Raw genomic sequence first — 23,475 nt, 5'->3', positions numbered from 1 at the left:
CATCGTATCCACTCTGGCCCTGATGAATGCTTTGATTTGGACGAGAAGGGTTTCTTAAAGCCATATTATTCTCTCCTGAGGTAAGCTAGCACACAACTGTTGTAACTAGTCCTTTCCCATAAGTGTTTTATTGGAACAGATGTGGGGATATTGCTGACCATGAGAGTAATTCAACACCACGTTTGCACAGTTCGTAGAGACATGTTGCATGTGTGGATTAGCATTGTTCTGTTGAAAAATGGAACCACGATGCTGTTGCACAAGAGGTAACATGTAAGTACACAGGATGTTCGTGACATAACATTGTGTTGTTAAAGGTCTCTCAGTCACTACCAGCTGCAACTTGAAGTCGTACATGATGGCTCCTCATACCATGAATCCAGGAGTAACATTGCTGTGCCTCTTCAAAACATTGGAAGAATTGGAGCTTTCTCCCCAGGTCATGTTGCAGGTACATTACATGTTTTCAGATGGCAGGTGAAGAGGTAAAGGAGTTACAGTGTGCTTAGTGCTCAATACAGTGATCCTCCCTTTTGATGGTCAGATGTGGTTGACTGGAACCTTGACATTGAGTATCCCTGGTTCGTGTTCCAAAGCAGTCCAACCTTTGGGACCAAGCCACACCCAAATGCCACACAAATCAGATTATTGAATGATTCAGCCAGCTGGCCAAATGTATATACCAACAGTGAGGTCCCTTTCAAAATCTGTCAGGTCTGGCCTTTCTACTTGTCATAGAGAATTGCAACTCTTATTCATTTCCATACCGACGAGTGGTGTGTACCTCTGCGAAGTTACATTGACATATGACCATTAGTTATTGTAGCAAAGCCATAAAGGTAGTGGCGTGGCATCTTATCTAAATAAGGACATAGAAGCTTAAAAAAATTTCCTTTCTTGAACACCACACCAAAGAAGGATCAATTGAAATGACAGGTATTGTACTCCCACAGTAATGATCTTAAGTTACCAAAGCATAAAGTGATTGGAGTAGATAGGCCACCAAATGCTATTGTAATGCTGTTTATGGATAAACTTAGTAGTGTTGTTGGTCAGTCCAGTTCTAATGACCTTATTATGTTAGGTGACTTTAATATAGATGCAAACTCAAATAGTATAGTAAACTTGAAACTCAGTGATATACTGACCTTATACAGTCTTGTAAATATAGTGAACTCAGACGCCAGAGTGACAGACACATGTTCCACTAGAATAGATCATGCTATAATCAACAAAGATGTTATAGATAACGTAAATTACAGTAACTTAGATTTTCTTTATTCTGACCACTTCTGTCAGGTGTTAGAATACAAAAATTCAGTTGTGCCTAAAATAACAAAAATTGTGCTACAGAAACGAATGCTGAATACCTCAAATATTAATGCTCTTAAACACAAACTAGCGAATGAGAGATGGGATTCTGTGTACCTGGTAAAACGGTCGGATGAGAAATGGAATGAATTCTACTCAACCCTACTGCATCATTATGAATATAGTTGTCCAATCAGAGAAATCCAGAAGGTAGTTAAACACTGTCAAAATGGAAGTAATCCTAGACTAAAACTCCCAACAAATCTGATTAGGCTCAGGCAGCAAGTGCATGATCTAAACCAGCTTTATAAAGCCATTACTATGCCGGTTTTCAAGGAAAAATACAATAGGACCAAGCAAACTTTTAAAACTGAAATTGTTAACCTAAGGAAGCAGATTAACAACAAAACAATAGAACAGTCTGACAACATAAGCAAAGCATCTTGAAGCTGTTTGACAAATAGTGAAAAGGTCCCAACAAGATGAACATGGAACCACTCAGCATAAGACAGATGGTAACATTATAAAAAACCCAGATACTATATTAATATTTTTAATACCAACTACATTTCTGGTGAACAATCAACTCATATTATAGATTCACAGTTAGAGACCCGATGCCATCTCACCCAGTGTACCGAATTTGAATTTGTGGAAGGGAATGAGCAGGAGGTTTGCAGGGCAGTATACATGCTAAAGAAATAATTTTCATCTGGATGGGATGGCGTATCCAGTGCTATTACTAAAGTGTGCTTAAAAGAAATCTCTAAACCTCTTACCTGATTAATTGCAACATTAGAGAGAACATGTATCCAACAGTTCTAAAAATAAGTGTAGTGAAACCAGTGTATAAAAAGCGAAGTAAGGAAGATGTCTCCAACTATAGACCAATATCATTAATTCCCACTTTTAGTAAGATATTCGAAAGCATTATCCTTTCTCAGCTAAGTGCCTTTTTCACAAAACCTTGTAGATTCTCAGCATGGCTTCAGAAAAGAGCTAAGTACAACCACAGCAGTTACACAGTTCATCCATGAAGTTTACTGTCTGTTGGACCAGAATATGCAGACTGCAGGTATATTTTTGGATCTGATGAGCATTTGATACGGTAAACCATAGGGTACTTCTTAAAAAGCAAAAATCTTGTAGTATTGGGGATAAAGCCATGAATCTTCTAACCACATACCTGCTGAATTGTAAGCAAAACACTAAATTGTCATACAAACTAGATAATAAAATCATGCACTCCCAGACCACCAGTGAACCTGTGTTACAAGGTGTACCACAGGGCTCAATCCTTGGACCCTCTGCACAACCCATTAACTCCCATATTGTAAGCTATGCAGATGACATGTGAATCTTATTGTACGCGAGTGAATGTAATGAGCTAGAATCTCTTGCTACTAGTGGTGTCACAGAAGTGACAAAATACTTCAGTGATCAGGGACTCAAGGTGAATGTCACCAAATCTCAACTACTGACATTTAAAACAGGCTGTTCTCACCACAACAATATGAATAGTGTGTGTAATATCTCTGCAACAGAAAATGGTAACTGTAAATTCCTGGGTGTGTATGTTGATGAAAATTTGCGGTGGACATACCACATTAATTTTGTATGCGGAAAAGTCAGTAGTGCCATATATCTCCTCAGCCAGCTCGCAAAGATAGTTCCTAGCCAAGCACTGAAATTAGTATATTATGGAACACTTTCACCCCTTTCTCAATTAAGGAATTGAACTATGGGGCTGTGCAGCTGATGTACATTTAAAAAGAATAATACTACTACAGAAAAGAGCAATAAAACATATACATGGGATGGGACATAGAGATTCATGTTGTGAAGTGATTGTGCAGCAGAAATATCTGACAATATATTCTCTGTACATCTTCAATATAGATGTATATTTTTATAATTCAACCAACAGAAGCTATCAAGGGCAGTGATGTACATGATCACAACACTAGAACAAAGTGTAACTATTTCCGTAACAGAACAATGTTAAAAATGACTGATAGAAGTCCATATTATCAGTGGTTTGATTTGGTATAATAAGTTACCAAACTCTCTAAGAATGTACAGGGGAAATGTTTTTAAAACAAAATTAAAATCTTTTCTAATAGAAAAATGTTTGTATTCTTTCAACGAATTTTAAGACAGTGATTGTAACATGAGGCATTAGCATATCAGTTGTAATGTGATAAATGAAAAAAAAATACACATAAGAAGCAACAGCTACAGAATATAGTGTTTGTAAATGTAACCATAGTATTAAGTCTGACGTTTGCAAAAGCCATCATTACGATGGCTCCACGCAAAGAAAATGTAAATAAATAAATATCTTCTGGGTATTTCAATTTCTTTGTCAAACAGTGTATATCAAGCATAAGGGATATTTCTAATGGAAAATTTGAGCACCTGGTGTCTGAGGTACTTCATATACCTGATTCCAGAGGTTATGTACACTCTCATGAAAACTGTTGTTCATACTGTACGGCTATTCACAGCTGCACCATGGAGCAAAAATGAAACAATATTGAAGTGGGGGAGGGGGGTAGAAAGCTCATCATTTCAAAAACATTCTGTAAGATACATACATCCCCTGATATAGCTAAGTAGTTGTCAGCTGAGGACGCTTACTATCAAAGGAAGTGTGTGACCACGAACGCTAAGAACCACACCAAAATGTGCGTAGAATATAAATTTCTCACCCAAAAAACTGTGTTATTGGCCATTCACATACAAAATGCAGGTGTTGTCTGCTAACACCATCCAATGGTGGCACGTGATACCTGCACTAAAAAGTATAGGGTGTTTCATGTAAGACTCCTGGGAGGAGTCTGCAGGTAGCACAGCACACTCACTGGCTGCTGCCACCGCATCTGCGTCTCGGACACTAATTTTCTGGTAGTCGGCTGCAGGCGCACTCCCCCTGAGTTACGCATAAAGAGTGTTGCCATATTATTAACTGAAGCTTGCCTTTATTTACAGTAGGTGCTCAAAATGATGTCACTTTCTGGTAAGACCAGCCTGACATTTCCTGAACACATTAGCAAACACTCGACAAATTTCTGCTGCCAGAATCTGGGAAATGACTATCCGAAACCCTGTCTTCCAACTCTTCGAGTGTGGGGAGATTGGTTGCATACACCTTGTCTCTTAACATTCCCCAAAGATAAAAATCACACGAATTTAGATCTGGAGAACGAGGAGGGTGGACAACTATCCTGTCGTAAAAAAAACCTCCGATTTGATGCATTGACGATGTGTGGGCCTGCATTGTCCTTCATGAAATATCGGTACATCTTTTCGTTAGGTGTTGGTTCTTGAAAAAAAGGATACATTATATTGTTCACATACGTTTACATTTACACTCTGCAAACCATCGCAAGGTGCATGGCAGAGGGTACATTCCACTGTACTGGTTATTAGGGTTTCTTCCTGTTGAATTCACATTTGGAGCACGGGAAAAATTATTATTTGAGTACCTGTCCAAACTTATTGTTTTATGGAAAAAGATTGGTCCAGTAATTCTTCTTGCAGTAATTGCATACCAAACTCCTGTTTTCAGCTCATGCAGAGGTTGTTGATGTAAGTCATGATGATTTTCAGAGCTCCAACGTCGATTGTTATGAGAATTAACATACTCTGACAAATGCAGCCATGCTTCATCAGAAAATAAAGCATTTAAGGATCAACTTCCCCATCGTGCACAGACTGTAACAGCCAGTTGCAATAACGAGATCGAGCAACTGTATCTGAGTTCCTCAGTTGATGCACTACTGTGATTTTGTATGGTTTCAATTTCACTTTGTGCACAGCACTGTGAAGAGATGCTCTTGACACACCAGTCTTAAGTGCCAAACGGCACAGAGACTTTCTAGAGCTTCTTTCCAAGGCCTCCCCTGTTTTGTCTAATTTATTTTCGGGTAAAACACTAGGTTCTCTAGACATTCATTTGTGTAACCAGATCCAGTATCTTGAAATTTTTTCACTAATCTGTGTATTGTCGAATCATTGGGAACATGCGTACTGGGAAATTTTTGTATGAATTCAAGCCAACATTCCACATACAATTCTATTTCTGTGTAGTTCAACAAAAGAAACACTCATTGATCCTTCATGTACACCATACCGAATGGAAAGACGACAGAAAACACTCAGTCACACAGCATAGAAGACACACACATGGTGTTCTGAGGATGAGGCCCAGCTACACACAGACAAGGAAAGCCCCAGATTCGGTGCAGTGGCAATAATGACATCTAACAACAATATTTAAAGCAATTAACCTTAAAAAAACATCGAAAGAAAACACCAGTACACAGAGTCGCACAACGTAGGAGGCACACGCTAAGTATTGGTGTTCGAGAACTACGCATATTGACAGCCGGCAGACACGGCGGCAACAGACAGCAAACGCACCACACAAACTGCGGACCCCCTCCTGGGCATCTTTCATGAAATACCATCTGTATTGGTTGTGTGAATAGTATAGCTGCAATAGGGGGCTGTCTTTTAGTGTGTTAGGTTGTGGGGTAGAGACTGAAGAGTATATATTGGTATCATTAGGTGAGTTATTCCCATAAATGGTGTCAAAATGTTTGAGACAAAGTTGTAATGTGTTGTATGTGTAAATGTGATTGGAGTTGGGGATGTGGTGTTCACTAATATTTTATATAGCATAATAATTCACAGATAAAATTGGGATGATGTGGAAATGCAAGAAGATATACTGGACAGGTGTAGAAAGACAGGAAGAGCCTGTACCCAAAGTTTGCTTGTCCAGTAGTACAAGACTTTTATCTCCAGAGCAATAGGCCCCTTCAACTAGAAGTGAGTATGAACCATCACCACCTAAAATGTCTAGTGCCAGTATACTGATGACAACATACTGGAAAATGTATATGGAGACAGTTACAGTCGTGGCTTGAACTCCTATAGTAATCTTACGAGGCACCGGCAGATTGCAGGGTAATATTAGATTATGCCTAGCAGAAGATGACATCAGGGTCACTTCGAGGGAAACAGGCTGTCACAATTAAAAACTTTAGAAGAGTATGTACTCTTAACAGTTTGATAAGGACAAGACCATATGGTACTGCTGTTCATTATGGGCATCTGCAAATGTGGACATTAGAAGCATATAAAGTGGTTGGCATGGACAATTTCACAGGTTCAGTTACTGTTATTAACAAACCTTACACTGAATATAACATTCCTACCAGATATATTATTGTGTTCATCACTTGTAAGAACATAGAAGTGTTGTGGCGTAACAAGCTTGCTACGCCACACTGGGAAGGGAGCCGAAAGAAAGGCACGCGTACACACACGCCGACTGGCGTCAAGTCTGGAACAGGATAACTATTGAATGGTAGCAAGAAAAGTACGTAGCTGCTTTATACTTAACTTTTAATCTTTGTTGGTGTACAAAGTTCTTCTTGTGACATTTATACGATAACTCTCAAACTAGGTAAGGCTAATGGCGCCTTGCTAGGTCGTAGCCATGGACTTAGCAGAAGGCTATTCTAACTGTCTCTCGGCAAATGAGAGGAAGGCTTCGTCCGTATTGTCGCTAGCAATGTCGTCCGTACAACTGGGGCGAGTGCTGTTTCGTATCTCGAGACCTGCCTTGTGGTGGTGCTCGGTCTGCGATCACATAGTGGCGACACGCGGGTCCGACATGTACTAAACGGACCGCGGCCGATTTAAGCTACCACCTAGCAAGTGTGGTGTCTGGCGGTGACACCACAAGAAGATCATCATAGTGTTGTCCAGAAGGAACAAAAATCTGTGGAAGAAGTGAACAAATAGGTAACAGACTTGAGTGTGGATAAATAAAATGTTTGGAACAGTGATAAAAATCAATGTAATTATGAAATGTCTTCATTGTCCACACTGTCTCCCAGAGGAGAGAAAAATACAGATATTGTATTACAATTTATACGTAGCTCTACACCCAACCATACAATTAATGTGGCCATATCAGTGAGAGGTAGTTAGCTAACAAGTCCTATTATCTGATTTCAAGAGCTGCAAGGCATTTTTGGCCCAGATGTTTCAAACAAATTTGAAGCAACATGCCTATGAAACATTCATGTGGAGGCAAGCAAAAGTGGGAAAAAGATGGAAGAGCATATGAAAAGATATCTAATTATAGTCTTGGTGCAGATGTACATGATTATGTGAAGAGCCTGATGCTGTGTGTTTGTTGGTCGGATCATAAAAAATTGTACTCTGTTGGATGAAAGTTTTCTGAACAGTGAATTTAAACCCAAGACGACAAAATATTACCATCCTCTTGACGTGTACTTCGTTAGGCAGTATAAGCTATACATGAGGAGGATTGTTGATTCTTGTAAGACTACAATGTGAAAAACTGCAAGTGAAGTTGCACAATTGTCATGTTATCATCAGACTACACTCTGTGCTTTAAAACAAGCTTTCTGAACCGAAGTAAAAGCCTATCTTGTAATATGCTTGCCAAAAGGCAGGTTATGACATAGACATACTGATATCATCATTTAAAAATGGCAATATTGCAGTGTTTGATATTGGACTGCTTTAATGCAGGAGGTAAGTTTGATATGAAGAAAGTGGCTTTAGGGGCTGTGAATATTGTTCTGATCCACTTTGTTTGGACAATTTGTTTGCTACACTTGTACTTTAAAGTTTGAATATCTATGCAACAGTATCAGGACAGTAGAAAAGATTGCTTTTCAAATAGTGTGATTATTTTAAGCAGAGGCAAATATGGCATTTGAAGTCACAGCATTGAAATATCTGTGCTTTTGTCTTGTTGCATCAATATTTTGTTTCTTCGTGTTACCAGATTTCTTCTCTTAGACCTTGAATAGGTGATCGTTCAAATGTGTCTTATGCTAAGATGCCTAATTTTGCATGCAAATGGCTCATACCACTGTTTCTGATATGAACAATTTATACTCTAACCACATTTTTGTGCAGTTCAGAGCGTTCAAGGTCACAGCTTCCACTGCAACAGCAAAGGTGTGTGGCCACCCTCTACCACTAACATTACCAAATGTGAAAATTAACATGTCAACCTCATAAAGATACGGGAGAAAGAACAGGGAAAAGAAGAATAATTATTAATGACTGTGGACACAAGTCTCTCATTCATCATGTTTATGACATGTATTTACCTGAAGAAAGCAATAGTTCGTAATTTAACTTCATTAACATGTTGAAATTTGATACATAAATAACTCTGTTCCCAAAATTGCAGGTGTGAAAACGTATGCTGCATCATATCTTGACAGAGATTTGCGCCACCTGTCATATCTGGACAGAGATATCCCCAGCCGACTTTTGAAGGAAGGTTCTGTTGGTGAGTAAATTTGGTTAGTCCAGTCACTGAATTAAGCATGTTGAAATCACTCGTCGTATTTTCACTTTGAATCATTCGAGTCACACTAGATTTAACCTTGGACCAGCCTTTGAGATGTCAGTTCATTGGTTTAAGTACACAGCTTGTGGTCATTATGAGAAAACATTATTGATTATGAGTGGAGAGTTCACATGCAGAATGAAAACTCTGTTATGGTTTGATATTTCAGTTTATACAAACCTGTATCTTGTGTAAACTACCAGACAAAAGGTGTGCAACAATGTAGAGGAAAAGGAACTATCGTACAAAGTTTGTGGCCACATGTGTTTCATTATTCATAGTCATAGGTAATGGTTTACATTTAATGTGGAAATTAATTAAAATAGTTGCATAATAATGACACTTAATTCTTTCACAATTCAAGAGATTTTGAAAATTATACTGCAAGAATATTAACTGGCATTTGGTTTAAATAGTAACATTATCTGCTACTTTTGCTGAATTTCTTTGTTGTCATCGCAAGACATGAGTCACTAATGGAAGGAGAAGAAAGTTGTCCGAAATTAAAAACACTAAATATTAGGTGTAGTAAGTGGCCCAAGAAAAAAAAGAAATGAGACAAGTCCAATTTTTAAGGAACTATTTGTTATAGAATATTGGTGCACAATGTTGTTGTGGTGTTTACTTTGAACTGTGTCTTTATTGTTTAACAAGTTCATTTTGCTGGACTGCGTCTTTGGTTGTGGCCAAGCAGTTTACCATAGATGAGCGCTTGTATTCGGATGGAATCTGTATAACATCTTGGCAAACAATATGCAGAGTGTTTCTAAGTAGTGGAATGAGGAACAGTTGACAGTTGAATTCAGATACGTGTGTGTGTGTGTGTGTGTGTGTGTGTGTGTGTGTGTGTGTGTGTGTGTGTGTGTGTTGGGGCGGGGGGGGGGGGGGGGTGTTAGAGAATTCGGATGCAGGCTACCATCATAGTGTTGGGGACATTAATACATTCTACTATGCATTATGATAAAGATACAGTGATACATATGTCATAAACAGTAAAGGATAGATTGAGAGTATAATTAAATGATGCAACAGCTGCCACCAATATTCCCAGGTAATTGCTGATAAAAATTTAGAATCATATACCCAAAAGCAACTAATATCTACACTCCAAGGGGGAAAAAAGACACACCAGAAAGGAATTATCCAAATGGGACAGAAATCGGTTGATGTGATGCACATGTACAGACAAACAAATGATTATAATTTCAGAATAATTGGGTGATTTATTCAAGTAAAAGGGTGTCACAAATTGAGCAAGTCCTTAATGAGTCTGTGCACATCGGGTCCATATGGAAGCAGTTATTCAGCTTAGCATTGATTGATGGAGTTGTTGGATACCCTTCTGAAGGATATCTTGCCAAAATCTGTCCAGTTGGTGCATTAGATCGTCAAAATCCTGAGATGGTTGGAGAACCCAACCCATAATGATCCAAATGTTCTTAACATCGGGAGAGATCTGGTGACCTTGCTGGTCAAGGTAGGGTTTGACAAGAATGAAGACAATGAGGGTGCCATTTCTTTTCATAGCAGGAGCCCTTTGGTTGTCATCTGCAGCATCCTCATAGCACAGCAGTATGTTGATGATATTAAATGCCCTATTTTGTTGCCCTTCATGGCAAGCCATCCTGGGCTTAAAATTTTAGCCAGCACGGGGCGAGAGTTTCTGCTGCTTGTCTTAGTGCTTGCCAAATCCTTCCTTGGCCAGCAAGTTCACCAGATCTTTTCCCAATTGAAAACATTTGGTGCGTTATGGGCAGGCCCTCCAACCACTCCTGGGTTTTGATTGTCTAACATGCCAATTGGACAGAATTTGATGTGATGTCTGTCTGGATGATATCCACCAACTCTCTCAATCAATGCTGCACTGAAAAATTGCTTGCATAAAGTGCCAGGGGTGGACCAACGTTTTACTGACTTGCTCAATTTATTAAGTTCTTTTTAATGAATAAATCATCCTATTTTCGCGATATTGTCATTTGTTTGTCTGTAGGTGTACATCACACCTACTGAGTCCCACCCATTTGTATTATTCTTTTCTGGTGAAAAGAATCTTTTGTTTTAGAGTGTAATTAAGGTAGTGTTATAGGTTTTCAATCTGCAATAATTTAAGAAGATGAATTGTTAGCTGAAAAATATCATAAGTAATACATGGCAGGAGGCAAAACAAAATTAATAGGTCAAGATAATATCTGGGTTAAAATGAAATTGCAGACAAATGTACTAGTGTCTAAAAGGAAAATGTGCTGTAATTTGGACCATATTAGTAAACATTTTAAAGGGCTATAACACTGTGTCAAATGTGGTTTGATGCAGGAAAGTGTAAGTTAACATTATTTGTGTGTATTCACTTTGACAAGGGAAATTTAACAACATACTGAAATTGTCTAATGTTCTTCATACTATGCCAAATATATGCACATGCTGTGTGCAACAACTTTTTCTTTAAAGATGCTGTCTCTTTCACTAGGGTACATTCACAATGGAGCTTCACTGCTAGCCATTTCTGTGGCATTCGATAAGCCACATGTGACCCCCAGGTCATGCTAAATGGTAAGCACCTCAGCGAGCTCAGTATTTGTTTGCTGGGTACGGGCTTCGCAAATCAATTTCCTGACCTGGGGGCTGGTAAGTGCTGCAAGTCCTCTGTAACTGTGTAACAGTGAGTGCTGGGCATGCTTCAGCAAATACCATGTAGCGTGGCGGTGGAATATTGTGTGTCACAGGGACTGGGGATCTTGGCTTAGCTGCCTGGATTGTGAGAATAGTTAAAACCTCAAAAACTCTTAATTTCAAGGTGCGACAAGGAGGCTCATGGCTGTTTAGGTGGAACAGTCAATTGTCAGCAACCTCTGAGGAACTTGCTACATCTCAGTTGTACAGGGTTTACTCAGGAAAGCAGGGGGTCTATCTGAGTGGACCATTATTTCCCTAGCTGCTCGTGGTACCAAGATAGGACCCTCAAACACAAACTTATTGACTACTAGTGTAGATAGGGGTACCGCCTGGGAGTAAACAGCTTTCAAGGAATCACAAATACAAGGATGGTTTGAAAAGTTCTCGGAATCACCACGAGAGGTCAGCGCTAGCGCACCGAGTTGTTTACATGGTATTCATTGGACTGTTGCCTGTAAACACGTGCCACGTCAGTGCTGTTGGCAGAAAGCTGTGGCGGTGACGTGACTCTGTTGTTGTTCCTGTGTAGTGATTGCGAAGGTGGAAAAAATAGAGATTTGAGCAGTGATTAAGTACTTCGTAAAGAAAGGTATGAAAGCAAAGGACATTCATACCAATTTCCAGAGTACACTGGGGGACTCTGCTCCTTCATATTCAACTGTTGCCAAGTGGACAAATGAATTTAAATTTGGTTAGGAGAGCTTAGATGATGATCTGTGCAGTGGTCGGCCAAGACGTATCACTACTCCAGAAATCATTGCAAAGGTGCACAAAATGGTCATGGAGGATCGCTGATTGAAAGTGTGTGGAATTGCTCATGCTTGCCAGATGTCGTCTGAAAGGGTATATCACATTTTAACTGAAGAATTAGAAATAAAAAAGTTATCTGCAAGGTGGGTGCCGCGACTCTTGACCCTGGATCTAAAACGCGTGAGAATGGACATATCGGAACAATGTTTGGCCCGTTTTAGTAGAAATGAACAAGATTTTTTGCACTGGTTTGTGACCAGAGATGAAAATTTGGTTCACTACTATACCCCAGAGACAAAACGGTAGTCAAAGCAGTGGAAACATGCTGATTCTCCGCCACCAAAGAAAGCAAAGACAATTCCTTCGGTGGGAAAGGTCATGGCATCAGTGTTATGGGATGTGAAGTGGATTCTGTTTGTAGATTATCTCCTCACTGGGCAAATAATTACTGGAGAATATTATGCTAACTTCCAGGACAAATTGCAACAAAAGATTGCGAAAAAGGTCAGGTTTAGCAAGAAAGAAAGTCATCTTCCAACAGGACAATGCACGCCCGCACATACGTGCCATCGCCATTGCAAAATTACATGCACGAAGGTATGAATTGTTGCCACACCCACCTTATTCACCTGATATGGCTCTGTCGGACTTCCATCTATTCCCAAAACTGAAAATTTTTCTTGGTGGATGAAGATTCACTTCAAACGAAGAATTGATATCCGGAGTTGACAACTATTTTTCAGGCCTGGAGGAAACTCATTTTCGGGATGGGACCAAGGCACGTTGGACCAAGTGCATTAATCTACAAGGAGACTACATTGAAAAATAAAAACAAGTTTCAGTGATGTAAGTACTTTTTTTCTATCCTGTTCCAAGAACTTTTCAAACCACCCTTGTAAAAATGTGTATCTGTTGATCAAGAGGAAGGAGGGGATGTTTGAAAAAGTGTCCCTTTCTATATTCATAAAGGTTTAGAAGCACTTACTGGTACCGTAAAGTGTGCTAAGTGGACGCGAAATGGTTCTGTATTGGTTGAGACTAACAAGACAAAGCAGGTGGAACTTCTTAGGGCATCACAAAAGTTGCATAACACACTTAGGTCAAGCAAGGGTGTAGTCACGTGCCATGATATTCTGGACATTGACATTGCAGAACTCAAAAAAGTATGGGCATCACAGGGGATAGTGGATGTGGAGCTAAGGATGTGAAGGAATAATGGAGGAGTTGAGATGACTACCACCTTCATTGCGACCTTCAGTTCTCTGACACTGCCTGAACACATTGTGTTCTGTAAATCTGTGGAATCAGAAAACTCGCCCTCGCCCTCGCCCTCGCCCTCGCCCTCGCCCATCGCCCATCGCCCATCGCCCATCGCCCCTCCCCCTCCCCCTCCCGCTCCCTGCCGGTCTGGGGGTTAGGATAGGCACCTGCCTGTCGTAATAGGTGACTAAAAGAAGTCTCAAACTTTTTGGCCCTGTAAGTTCAGGTCCCATATTATGGTTTGACCTGCCACTTTCCAAATTCTACAGAAGTGCGGGCCATATGGGGAAGGATGCCGCAGGTAGCGCATGAGTTATCCCTAGTGCCCTTACATGCGATCTCTGGAACCTCTTGTCATGGCTTTGCATCTCCATGTGCAATTCAACTACACTCCTGGAAATGGAAAAAAGAACACATTGACACCGGTGTGTCAGACCCACCATACTTGCTCCGGACACTGCGAGAGGGCTGTACAAGCAATGATCACACGCATGGCACAGCGGACACACCAGGAACCGCGGTGTTGGCCGTCGAATGGCGCTAGCTGCGCAGCATTTGTGCACCGCCGCCGTCAGTGTCAGCCAGTTTGCCGTGGCATACGGAGCTCCATCGCAGTCTTTAACACTGGTAGCATGCCGCGACAGCGTGGACGTGAACCGTATGTGCAGTTGACGGACTTTGAGCGAGGGCGTATATTGGGCATGCGGGAGGCCGGGTGGACGTACCGCCGAATTGCTCAACACGTGGGGCGTGAGGTCTCCACAGTACATCGATGTTGTCGCCAGTGGTCGGCGGAAGGTGCACGTGCCCGTCGACCAGGGACCGGACCGCAGTGACGCACGGATGCACGCCAAGACCATAGGATCCTACGCAGTGCCGTAGGGGACCGCACCGCCACTTCCCAGCAAATTAGGGACACTGTTGCTCCTGGGGTATCGGCGAGGACCATTCGCAACCGTCTCCATGAAGCTGGGCTACGGTCCCGCACACCGTTAGGCCGTCTTCCGCTCACGCCCCAACATCGTGCAGCCCGCCTCCAGTGGTGTCGCGACAGGCGTGAATGGAGGGACGAATGGAGACGTGTCGTCTTCAGCGATGAGAGTCGCTTCTGCCTTGGTGCCAATGATGGTCGTATGCGTGTTTGGCGCCGTGCAGGTGAGCGCCACAATCAGGACTGCATACGACCGAGGCACACAGGGCCAACACCCGGCATCATGGTGTGGGGAGCGATCTCCTACACTGGCCGTACACCACTGGTGATGGTCGAGGGGACACTGAATAGTGCACGGTACATCCAAACCGTCATCGAACCCATCGTTCTACCATTCCTAGACCGGCAAGGGAACTTGCTGTTCCAACAGGACAATGCACGTCCGCATGTATCCCGTGCCACCCAACGTGCTCTAGAAGGTGTAAGTCAACTACCCTGGCCAGCAAGATCTCCGGATCTGTCCCCCATTGAGCATGTTTGGGACTGGATGAAGCGTCGTCTCACGCGGTCTGCACGTCCAGCACGAACGCTGGTCCAACTGAGACGCCAGGTGGAAATGGCATGGCAAGCCGTTCCACAGGACTACATCCAGCATCTCTACGATCGTCTCCAAGGGAGAATAGCAGCCTGCATTGCTGCGAAAGGTGGATATACACTGTACTAATGCCGACATTGTGCATGCTCTGTTGCCTGTGTCTATGTGCCTGTGGTTCTGTCAGTGTGATCATGTGATGTATCTGACCCCAGGAATGTGTCAATAAAGTTTCCCCTTCCTGGGACAATGAATTCACGGTGTTCTTATTTCAATTTCCAGGAGTGTATTTGGGCGAGGATACTTTCCGGAGTATGTCATCTTCTTCCATTGTCCCATGTCCTCTTTCACCCCCATGACAGTATTGGATATCTCTGCACCCAATATCCAGCACGGTAGCCAGTCCATTGTGGTGGGGCCGTCATGTACCCATTTGGTGGTAGCCCCTTGACAACACAAGAATGACACTGCTGATGCCTGAGCTGTAAACTCCCCACATATGCCAAGGAGTAGATGCCTATCTTCCTGGGGTATTAGGACTCCCAGCAATGGCCATCATGCCAGGTAGCCTTTGCTGTGGCTGGGTGTTGCCCGTGGCGGGAGGCCCTGGTCGGAGTGGGTAGCATCAGGGCAGATGACCCACAATGAAGTGGACTAAGTCATCTCATGCTGGTGACCGTACAGCACCAGCAGTCTCTAAGAAGGGCAAGATCGAATACAATGCCGACTGGTATGACCCTAAATCGTTTCCTTTCCTCGCTACACCATGGGAGGAACATAGGTCTACAGAAAGAAGAGAGCCATATTCGCCTCAGTATTTAGTCTGTAGCAGAATGGATGGGGATTCGTGTCTACCTATGAAGCCTCAGTTTTTTGTTGAATATTTTGAGAATAAGTTTGGGGAACTGACAGCACTGTCCAAGATGAGAAAAGTGGTACAGTCTTGATTCAGATAGTATCCCCTGCCCAATCCCGAGCATTACTCCCTTGTGACCGGCTAGGTGATATTCCTGTTTCTGTCACTCCCCATAAAAGCCTCAACATGGTCCAGGGGATTATTTTCTATGGCTACCTCCTCTTGCAGTCCGACGATGAGCTCCATGGTAATCTAGAATGGTGGTGTGTTCATTTCATCCGGCATGTTTACAGGGGACCCAAAGACAACAGGTTTGCTACCAGTGTCTTCATCTTGGCCTTTGAGAGTGATTCATTGCCTGAAAAGGTCAAGGTGATGGTTTACCCCTGTGATGTTAAAGCTTCTTAAGTTCCTCATAAGTTAATAACAACAGGAACTGTCCATATAGACTGTTCCTGCTGATGATCAGAACCTACTGTGATGCTATATTTGTGGTCATCATCTGCTTCACAGCCAGTGTGTGAGGGCATCACCTCTACTATGCTCCATATGGCAATATTGTGTGTGGTGTGCAAGATTTTGCCCTTAAGGCTAATTGAAGGAGAGTGGATTTTCGCTCTGCAGTGGGGTGTGCGCTAATTAGAACATTCTGACATTCTGATACATTAAAACTGTGTATTGGATTGAGTCTTAAAACTAGGCCTTGTCCGGCACACCGTTCCAGTCTGCCAGGATGTTTCTTACAGGAGTAATTGGGACCACCCCATTAGAGTTGTTGTTTGAGATTTTATGTATATTTCCAAAAGATACTACTGACAAGTGTGTTGAGGCCTCATCTTGGATCAATAAGAGCAAGCAGGATGAATGTAGATGTTAATCACTAACAGAATTTCCTATTAAGTCTAGGAAAGTTACTGGCATAAGGAAGTATGTGGTAAAATGTTTGTGACGCTTTGGTTATAGTTGGTGGATATAAAATCTTCTCTAACCTTCAGGAAAGGCCAAAAGTTACATCGTGCTGCACCCAGGCAAGGTTAGCTTGCTGCGTATGTCCTGTATGTTCACCCCAATGGTACGCAGTGGATTACAATGTAATATATTGAAGATTTCTTTTACTTTAAAAGTACAATGAGTGTAGAGCATCCTATGTTTATAGAAGCCATAGTTTGTTATAGAAAACACATGGGAATTCCACCAACGTGTTTTAATATATGGTTGTTTGTGCGCATAATTACTGCTAACAATAACTATAGTCACTGCTACCAATACAACGAGTGCTGGTGAGAGAGCAGCCCTTAAGACTCTCACACAGGCCATAGCTAGCAGTAATATGTAGGTTAGCATCTTGTTCTCTTGTTTTCATTTCATATGGTTGTTCACTTCATGTTATCTTGTTTTGTTTTTAGTTCATGGTGTTTTTCTCTTTGTTTAGCATTTATGTTTCTAAAGCACTGCTGGCTGTAATTTGTAGAGATAATGAAAAAGATTTCATGATGAAAGTTAATCAGCCACATTGAGAGCAGTATCAGTGAAAGTGAGACATGGCTTGCTACCTGCCTTTCCTAACTAAATGTCAGTCCCATTTGAATAGATATGTGTCCCAAGTGTTAGCAGCCACTATTTCAGCAGTGACTCTTCCGTTTCACCAGCTGAAACTAAACTTATGTGTAGTATTAATAAAACCAAGCAGTGATTCATTGAGATGTGAAGTGGCACTCAGTTCCCTTAAGCCACATCAGTTGGCATCTCACCATGTCAGAGTGAAAAGCTGTATGTCATGTCAGACTCTGTAATGGTGTTTCCTTCACAAAGAAGAAATTATTATAAAATATGTAGTTATGTGGAGACCAAATTTTTAAAGAGCTTCACAGATTCATGGAAGACCAATGGCTTAGTGATTGTCTCCTTGTCGAACCAACAGAAAGCAAGATTTCTAGCTCTGAGAGTGTTACAGCAGCTTGCCAGCTGGGGTGGCCAAGCGGTTCTAGGTGCTACAGTCTGGAACCGCGCGACCACTATGGTCACAGGTTCGAATCCTGCCTCGGGCATGGATATGTGTGATGTTCTTAGGTAAGTTAGGTTTAAGTAGTTCTAAGTTCTAGGGGACTGATGACCTCAGAAGTTAAGTCCCATAGTTCTCAGAGCCTTTTTGATTTTTGTAACAGCAGATTAACTCTTGTCACAACAAGCTGGAGACTCTGGTTCTCGATCTAGAGCGTATGTGCATTGTGCACAGTTCAGAGTGAAGGTTTGGGTGTGAGAGGTAGATAAGGGAATCTTGTTAAGGGTTAGTTATGATAGAGTAAGAAAGTATAGCAGAAGGGGTTATGTTTTGGGGGGTGAGGGGTGAAGTTATGATGAGGGCAGTAAGGTTTAATGAGATGGTGATGGGCATAGAGGTAGGTGAATGAGAGGATTGGTTATCATGCAGCAATGAAGTTTGAACCTAAAGTAATGTGTTCATGATGCAAGCAAGAAAGTGTATCGAAAACTGGTGGTAGTGTGCCAATTATGGGAATGAAGTTTTTAATGTAAAAATTGTTACTATTTCATTGTGCTATTACTCTTCAAAAGTTGGTGGAAATGTTTAATTAAAAATAATTGTGGACACAACTCTCTCATTCAACATGTTTATGAAATATATGTAACTGAAGTGAGCGGTAGTTGAAAATTAAACTTTGTTAGCATGTTGAAATTCCATACATAAATAATCCTGTTATCAAAATTTCAGATGTGCCAAGATATGGAAAGTCATACTTTGAGGGAGATTTCCAAAGACGACTGTCGAAGGAAGGCTCTGTTGGTGAGTAAATCTGTTTAGTTCAATTACTGAATTAAGCATTTTGTAATCACTCATGGTATTTTCACTTTGAATAATTGGAATCATGGTAGATGTAACATTGAATCGGTCGTGAAATGTTGTTTCATTGGTTTAAGGACATAGTTTGTGGCAGGTATAAGAAACCATTCTTGATTGTGAGGAGAGGGTTCACTTGCAGAAAGAACTCTGTTATGGGTTGATGGTGCCATCCGTGCAGGTCTGTATCTTTAGGTAAAGAACCAGGCAGAAGGTGTTAAACAGTGGAGAGTATAGAAAGCTATTGTACAAAGTTGTGGTGACATTCTTACTCATAAGTATAAAACTGTTCCATAAAGAAACATTTTAATTCTTTGTGATCCCAAAGATTTTGGGAGTTATACTGCAAGAGCATTAACTGACATTTAGTTTAAATAGTTATGTTATCTGCCAGTGCTTCTGAATTTCTTTGTCATCACAAGACATGATATTTTTTAATGGGAAGAGAAGGAAGTTGTGTGAACTTGAATACATTGAATGTAAAGTATTTTAAGACGCCTGGGGGGGGGATAAAAAGCCACTTCATTTTATCCAGTGTTTCTTTATCTACGTCACTTTTTTATATTTAGATTGCTTCTGGTCCTTGTAGGATTACAATGGTGTATTGTAAAGTGGTACATTGTGAATATAAATTTACAAAATTAAGAAAAATCGAAAAGTAACTTAGGTTCCAGTAGTGATGACATGATTTAAAAAAGAAATGAGACTACTCTCATTCATAAATATTTGTTGTAATGTAAATCTGTGTAGCCTCTTGAAGGATGACAAGCAGAAAGGTTATGAATAGCAAGGACAAGCAGAAGGGTTCTATGTAGCAGAAAAGTTGAATTCATTCTCTCCTCCCTCTCTCGCTGCCTGCCTGTGTCAAGTGCAGTGCAGTGCAGTCCAGTCCATCAGTCACTTACTCTACACCTTCTTCCCCTTTCTGCCCCCCCCCCCCCCCCCCACCGTGCGCGCGTCCTTTTGTGTGTGTGTGTGTGTGTGTGTGTGTGTGTGTGTGTGTGTGTGTGTGTGTGTGTCGAGGGGGGGGGGGAAGGCGGCAAGTGGCCCTACTTTTATCTTTTATGCTAGTTGTAAATGTTTTGTAAGCAGACAGATTTACAACATTTATCAAGTTTGTTTTGTACCATGCCTCATAGATTATTTTTTCCAGCAGAGTGCAACATAATGAGTGTAGTAAATTGTTTGCCTACTGCCACAGATTTGACTGATGAACAATAAACTTGTTGCAGCATAGTGACAGAGTTCAGGCATGGACTAACGTGCTATGACAGATAGTACCTTAATAATGGGAGCAATCAAGTATAGTGTAATAAGAAGATACAGAACTAGTAGTCTACATTATGCCTGAAGTCGCATGGACAAACGTGAATATGTCATTTATTTAGGAATAGTCAAACAAGAGGTTTTGGAAGATTTTTCCTTTTTATTTCTGTATCGTACAAGAGCCTTCATTGTTTAAACAATTGCTTGTATCTGGTCAGTGATAAATCGGAAAATATTTCAAACAGTGACATCTGAGGAGCTTTTTTAGGTGTCGCTTTGTAAAGGCCTTGGGGTTTATGGCTTTTATGCACTTTACTGGCATTGTAATGTGTCTTGGGTTTGAGCTGGAACCAGAATTTTTAACCTGATAAAATGTATTCACAATAGTTAACAAATATTTGCTGCCAGAAGTCAATTACATAGCACAGCTTATCATACCATTCAGCAGAACATACTCTTATACTGTGACGTTACTGTTAAAGTATCTTTGAATTCCATGTATGTAAAGATTCATTGCAATTTAACAAAATGATATTCTCTTGAAGTAGGAAGTTTTGAATTGAATAACTGTGGCCTGAAAAACAACATTTGCCACTTCCAAGGGAGTTGTAATGACGAAGAACTTAGTACAAAATTACATGGCTATTTGTGTTGCCCATTAATACTGACATTTTGAGTGCTTACGTGTTTAATGCATCATTTGAATACTTTTCTTTTCAGAACTGCAGTATTAGTATTTATGACTGAGGCAGGGACTAGTACATCTCACATTTAGAAATTCTTCCTTTGCATCTGCTATGTAAAATTGGTTGCTAGGTCCAATAGCCTTGTGCTGTTAGAATCAATCATGTGAAGATCACTGGGGCAATGGTGCAGTTTAGGTGTCTTTTTCTTCAGGTATAAGTTGTTACTGACAGTCAATGTTTGAACTCACATACATGTAATGTATTTAATATTGCAATATGAACATCATTAAAATTTTAAATTGCAATTCATTTTGCCACTTTTGTGGAGAGACATCTGATCACAAAGAAGAAATTATTATAAAATATGTAGTTATGTGGAAGCCAAATTTATAAAGAGCTTCACAGATTCATGAAAGAAACACCGGAAGTAAGATTTATAGCTCTGAGAGTGTAACAGAAGTTTATCTCTTGTCACAACAAGGTGGAGACGCTGGTTCTCGATATAGAGCGTGTGTGCATTGTGCACAGTTCAGAGTGGAGATTTGGGAGCGAGAGGTAGATAAGGGAATCTTGTTCAGGGTTAGTTATGATAGAGTAAGAAAGTATAGCAGAAGGGGTTATGTTTTGGTGGGTGAGGGGTGAAGTTATGATGAGGGCAGTAAGGTTTAATGAGATGGTGATGGGCATAGAGGTAGGTGAATGAGAGGATTGGTTATCATGCAGCAATGAAGTTTGAACCTAAAGTAATGTGTTCATGATGCAAGCAAGAAAGTGTATCGAAAACTGGTGGTACTGTGCCAATTATGGGAATGAAGTTTTTCATGTAAAAATTGTTACTATTTCATTGTGCTATTACTCTTCAAAAGTTGGTGGAAATGTTTAATTAAAAATAATTGTGGACACAACTCTCTCATTCAACATGTTTATGAAATATATGTAACTGAAGTGAGCGGTAGTTGAAAATTAAACTTTGTTAGCATGTTGAAATTCGATACATAAATAATCCTGTTATCAAAATTTCAGATGTGCCAAGATATGGAAAGTCATACTTTGAGGGAGATTTCCAAAGACGACTGTCGAAGGAAGGCTCTGTTGGTGAGTAAATTTGTTTAGTTCAATCACTGAATTAAGCATTTTGTAATCACTCATGGTATTTTCACTTTGAATAATTGGAATCATGGTAGATGTAACATTGAATCGGTCTTGAAATGTTGTTTCATTGGTTTAAGGACATAGTTTGTGGCAGGTATAAGAAACTATTCTTGATTATGAGGAGAGGGTTCACTTGCAGAAAGAACTCTGTTATGGGTTGATGTTTCCATCCGTGCAGGTCTGTATCTTTAGGTAAAGAACCAGGCAGAAGGTGTTAAACAGTGGAGAGTATAGAAAGCTATTGTACAAAGTTGTGGTGACATTCTTACTCATAAGTATAAAACTGTTCCATAAAGAAACATTTTAATTCTTTGTGATCCCAAAGATTTTGGGAGTTATACTGCAAGAGCATTAACTGACATTTAGTTTAAATAGTTATGTTATCTGCCAGTGCTTCTGAATTTCTTTGTCATCACAAGACATGATATTTTTTAATGGGAAGAGAAGGAAGTTGTGTGAACTTGAATACATTGAATGTAAAGTATTTTAAGACGCCTGGGGGGGGGGGGGGGGGATAAAAAGCCACTTCATTTTATCCAGTGTTTCTTTATCTACGTCACTTTTTTATATTTAGATTGCTTCTGGTCCTTGTAGGATTACAATGGTGTATTGTAAAGTGGTACATTGTGAATATAAATTTACAAAATTAAGAAAAATCGAAAAGTAACTTAGGTTCCAGTAGTGATGACATGATTTAAAAAAGAAATGAGACTACTCTCATTCATAAATATTTGTTGTAATGTAAATCTGTGTAGCCTCTTGAAGGATGACAAGCAGAAAGGTTATGAATAGCAAGGACAAGCAGAAGGGTTCTATGTAGCAGAAAAGTTGAATTCATTCTCTCCTCCCTCTCTCGCTGCCTGCCTGTGTCAAGTGCAGTGCAGTGCAGTCCAGTCCATCAGTCACTTACTCTACACCTTCTTCCCCTTCCTGCCCCCCCCCCCCCCCCCACCGTGCGCGCGTCCTTTTGTGTGTGTGTGTGTGTGTGTGTGTGTGTGTGTGTGTGTGTGTGTGTGTCGGGGGGGGGGGGGGGGGGCGGGGGGGGAAGGCGGCAAGTGGCCCTACTTTTATCTTTTATGCTAGTTGTAAATGTTTTGTAAGCAGACAGATTTACAACATTTATCAAGTTTGTTTTGTACCATGCCTCATAGATTATTTTTTCCAGCAGAGTGCAACATAATGAGTGTAGTAAATTGTTTGCCTACTGCCACAGATTTGACTGATGAACAATAAACTTGTTGCAGCATAGTGACAGAGTTCAGGCATGGACTAACGTGCTATGACAGATAGTACCTTAATAATGGGAGCAATCAAGTATAGTGTAATAAGAAGATACAGAACTAGTAGTCTACATTATGCCTGAAGTCGCATGGACAAACGTGAATATGTCATTTATTTAGGAATAGTCAAACAAGAGGTTTTGGAAGATTTTTCCTTTTTATTTCTGTATCGTACAAGAGCCTTCATTGTTTAAACAATTGCTTGTATCTGGTCAGTGATAAATCGGAAAATATTTCAAACAGTGACATCTGACGAGCTTTTTTAGGTGTCGCTTTGTAAAGGCCTTGGGGTTTATGGCTTTTATGCACTTTACTGGCATTGTAATGTGTCTTGGGTTTGAGCTGGAACCAGAATTTTTAACCTGATAAAATGTATTCACAATAGTTAACAAATATTTGCTGCCAGAAGTCAATTACATAGCACAGCTTATCATACCATTCAGCAGAACA

At 40.7% G+C, this 23,475-nt stretch overlaps 1 protein-coding gene and 1 long non-coding RNA gene across 2 annotated transcripts in view; both read left to right on the top strand.

The window, feature by feature from the left end:
- Positions 1-18,574, top strand: part of LOC124556805 — a 36,248-nt gene extending 17,674 nt beyond the window's left edge. The window contains exons 3-4 of the long non-coding RNA XR_006968698.1: positions 8,561-8,662; positions 18,516-18,574. This is a non-coding gene — a long non-coding RNA (uncharacterized LOC124556805). The remainder of the gene's footprint in view (positions 1-8,560; positions 8,663-18,515) is intronic.
- Positions 18,575-21,212: 2,638 nt separating this feature from the next.
- LOC124555878 (delta(14)-sterol reductase LBR-like) overlaps positions 21,213-23,475 on the top strand; it is a 147,418-nt gene continuing 145,155 nt past the window's right edge. Inside the window, exons 1-2 of the mRNA XM_047129940.1 lie at positions 21,213-21,284; positions 21,571-21,688. Coding sequence (XP_046985896.1) covers positions 21,213-21,284; positions 21,571-21,688 — 190 coding nt within the window. The remainder of the gene's footprint in view (positions 21,285-21,570; positions 21,689-23,475) is intronic.

This window comes from Schistocerca americana, chromosome X (assembly GCF_021461395.2).
Source record: "Schistocerca americana isolate TAMUIC-IGC-003095 chromosome X, iqSchAmer2.1, whole genome shotgun sequence".
NCBI lineage: Eukaryota > Metazoa > Arthropoda > Insecta > Orthoptera > Acrididae > Schistocerca > Schistocerca americana.
This window is presented reverse-complemented; position numbering and strand designations above follow the sequence as displayed.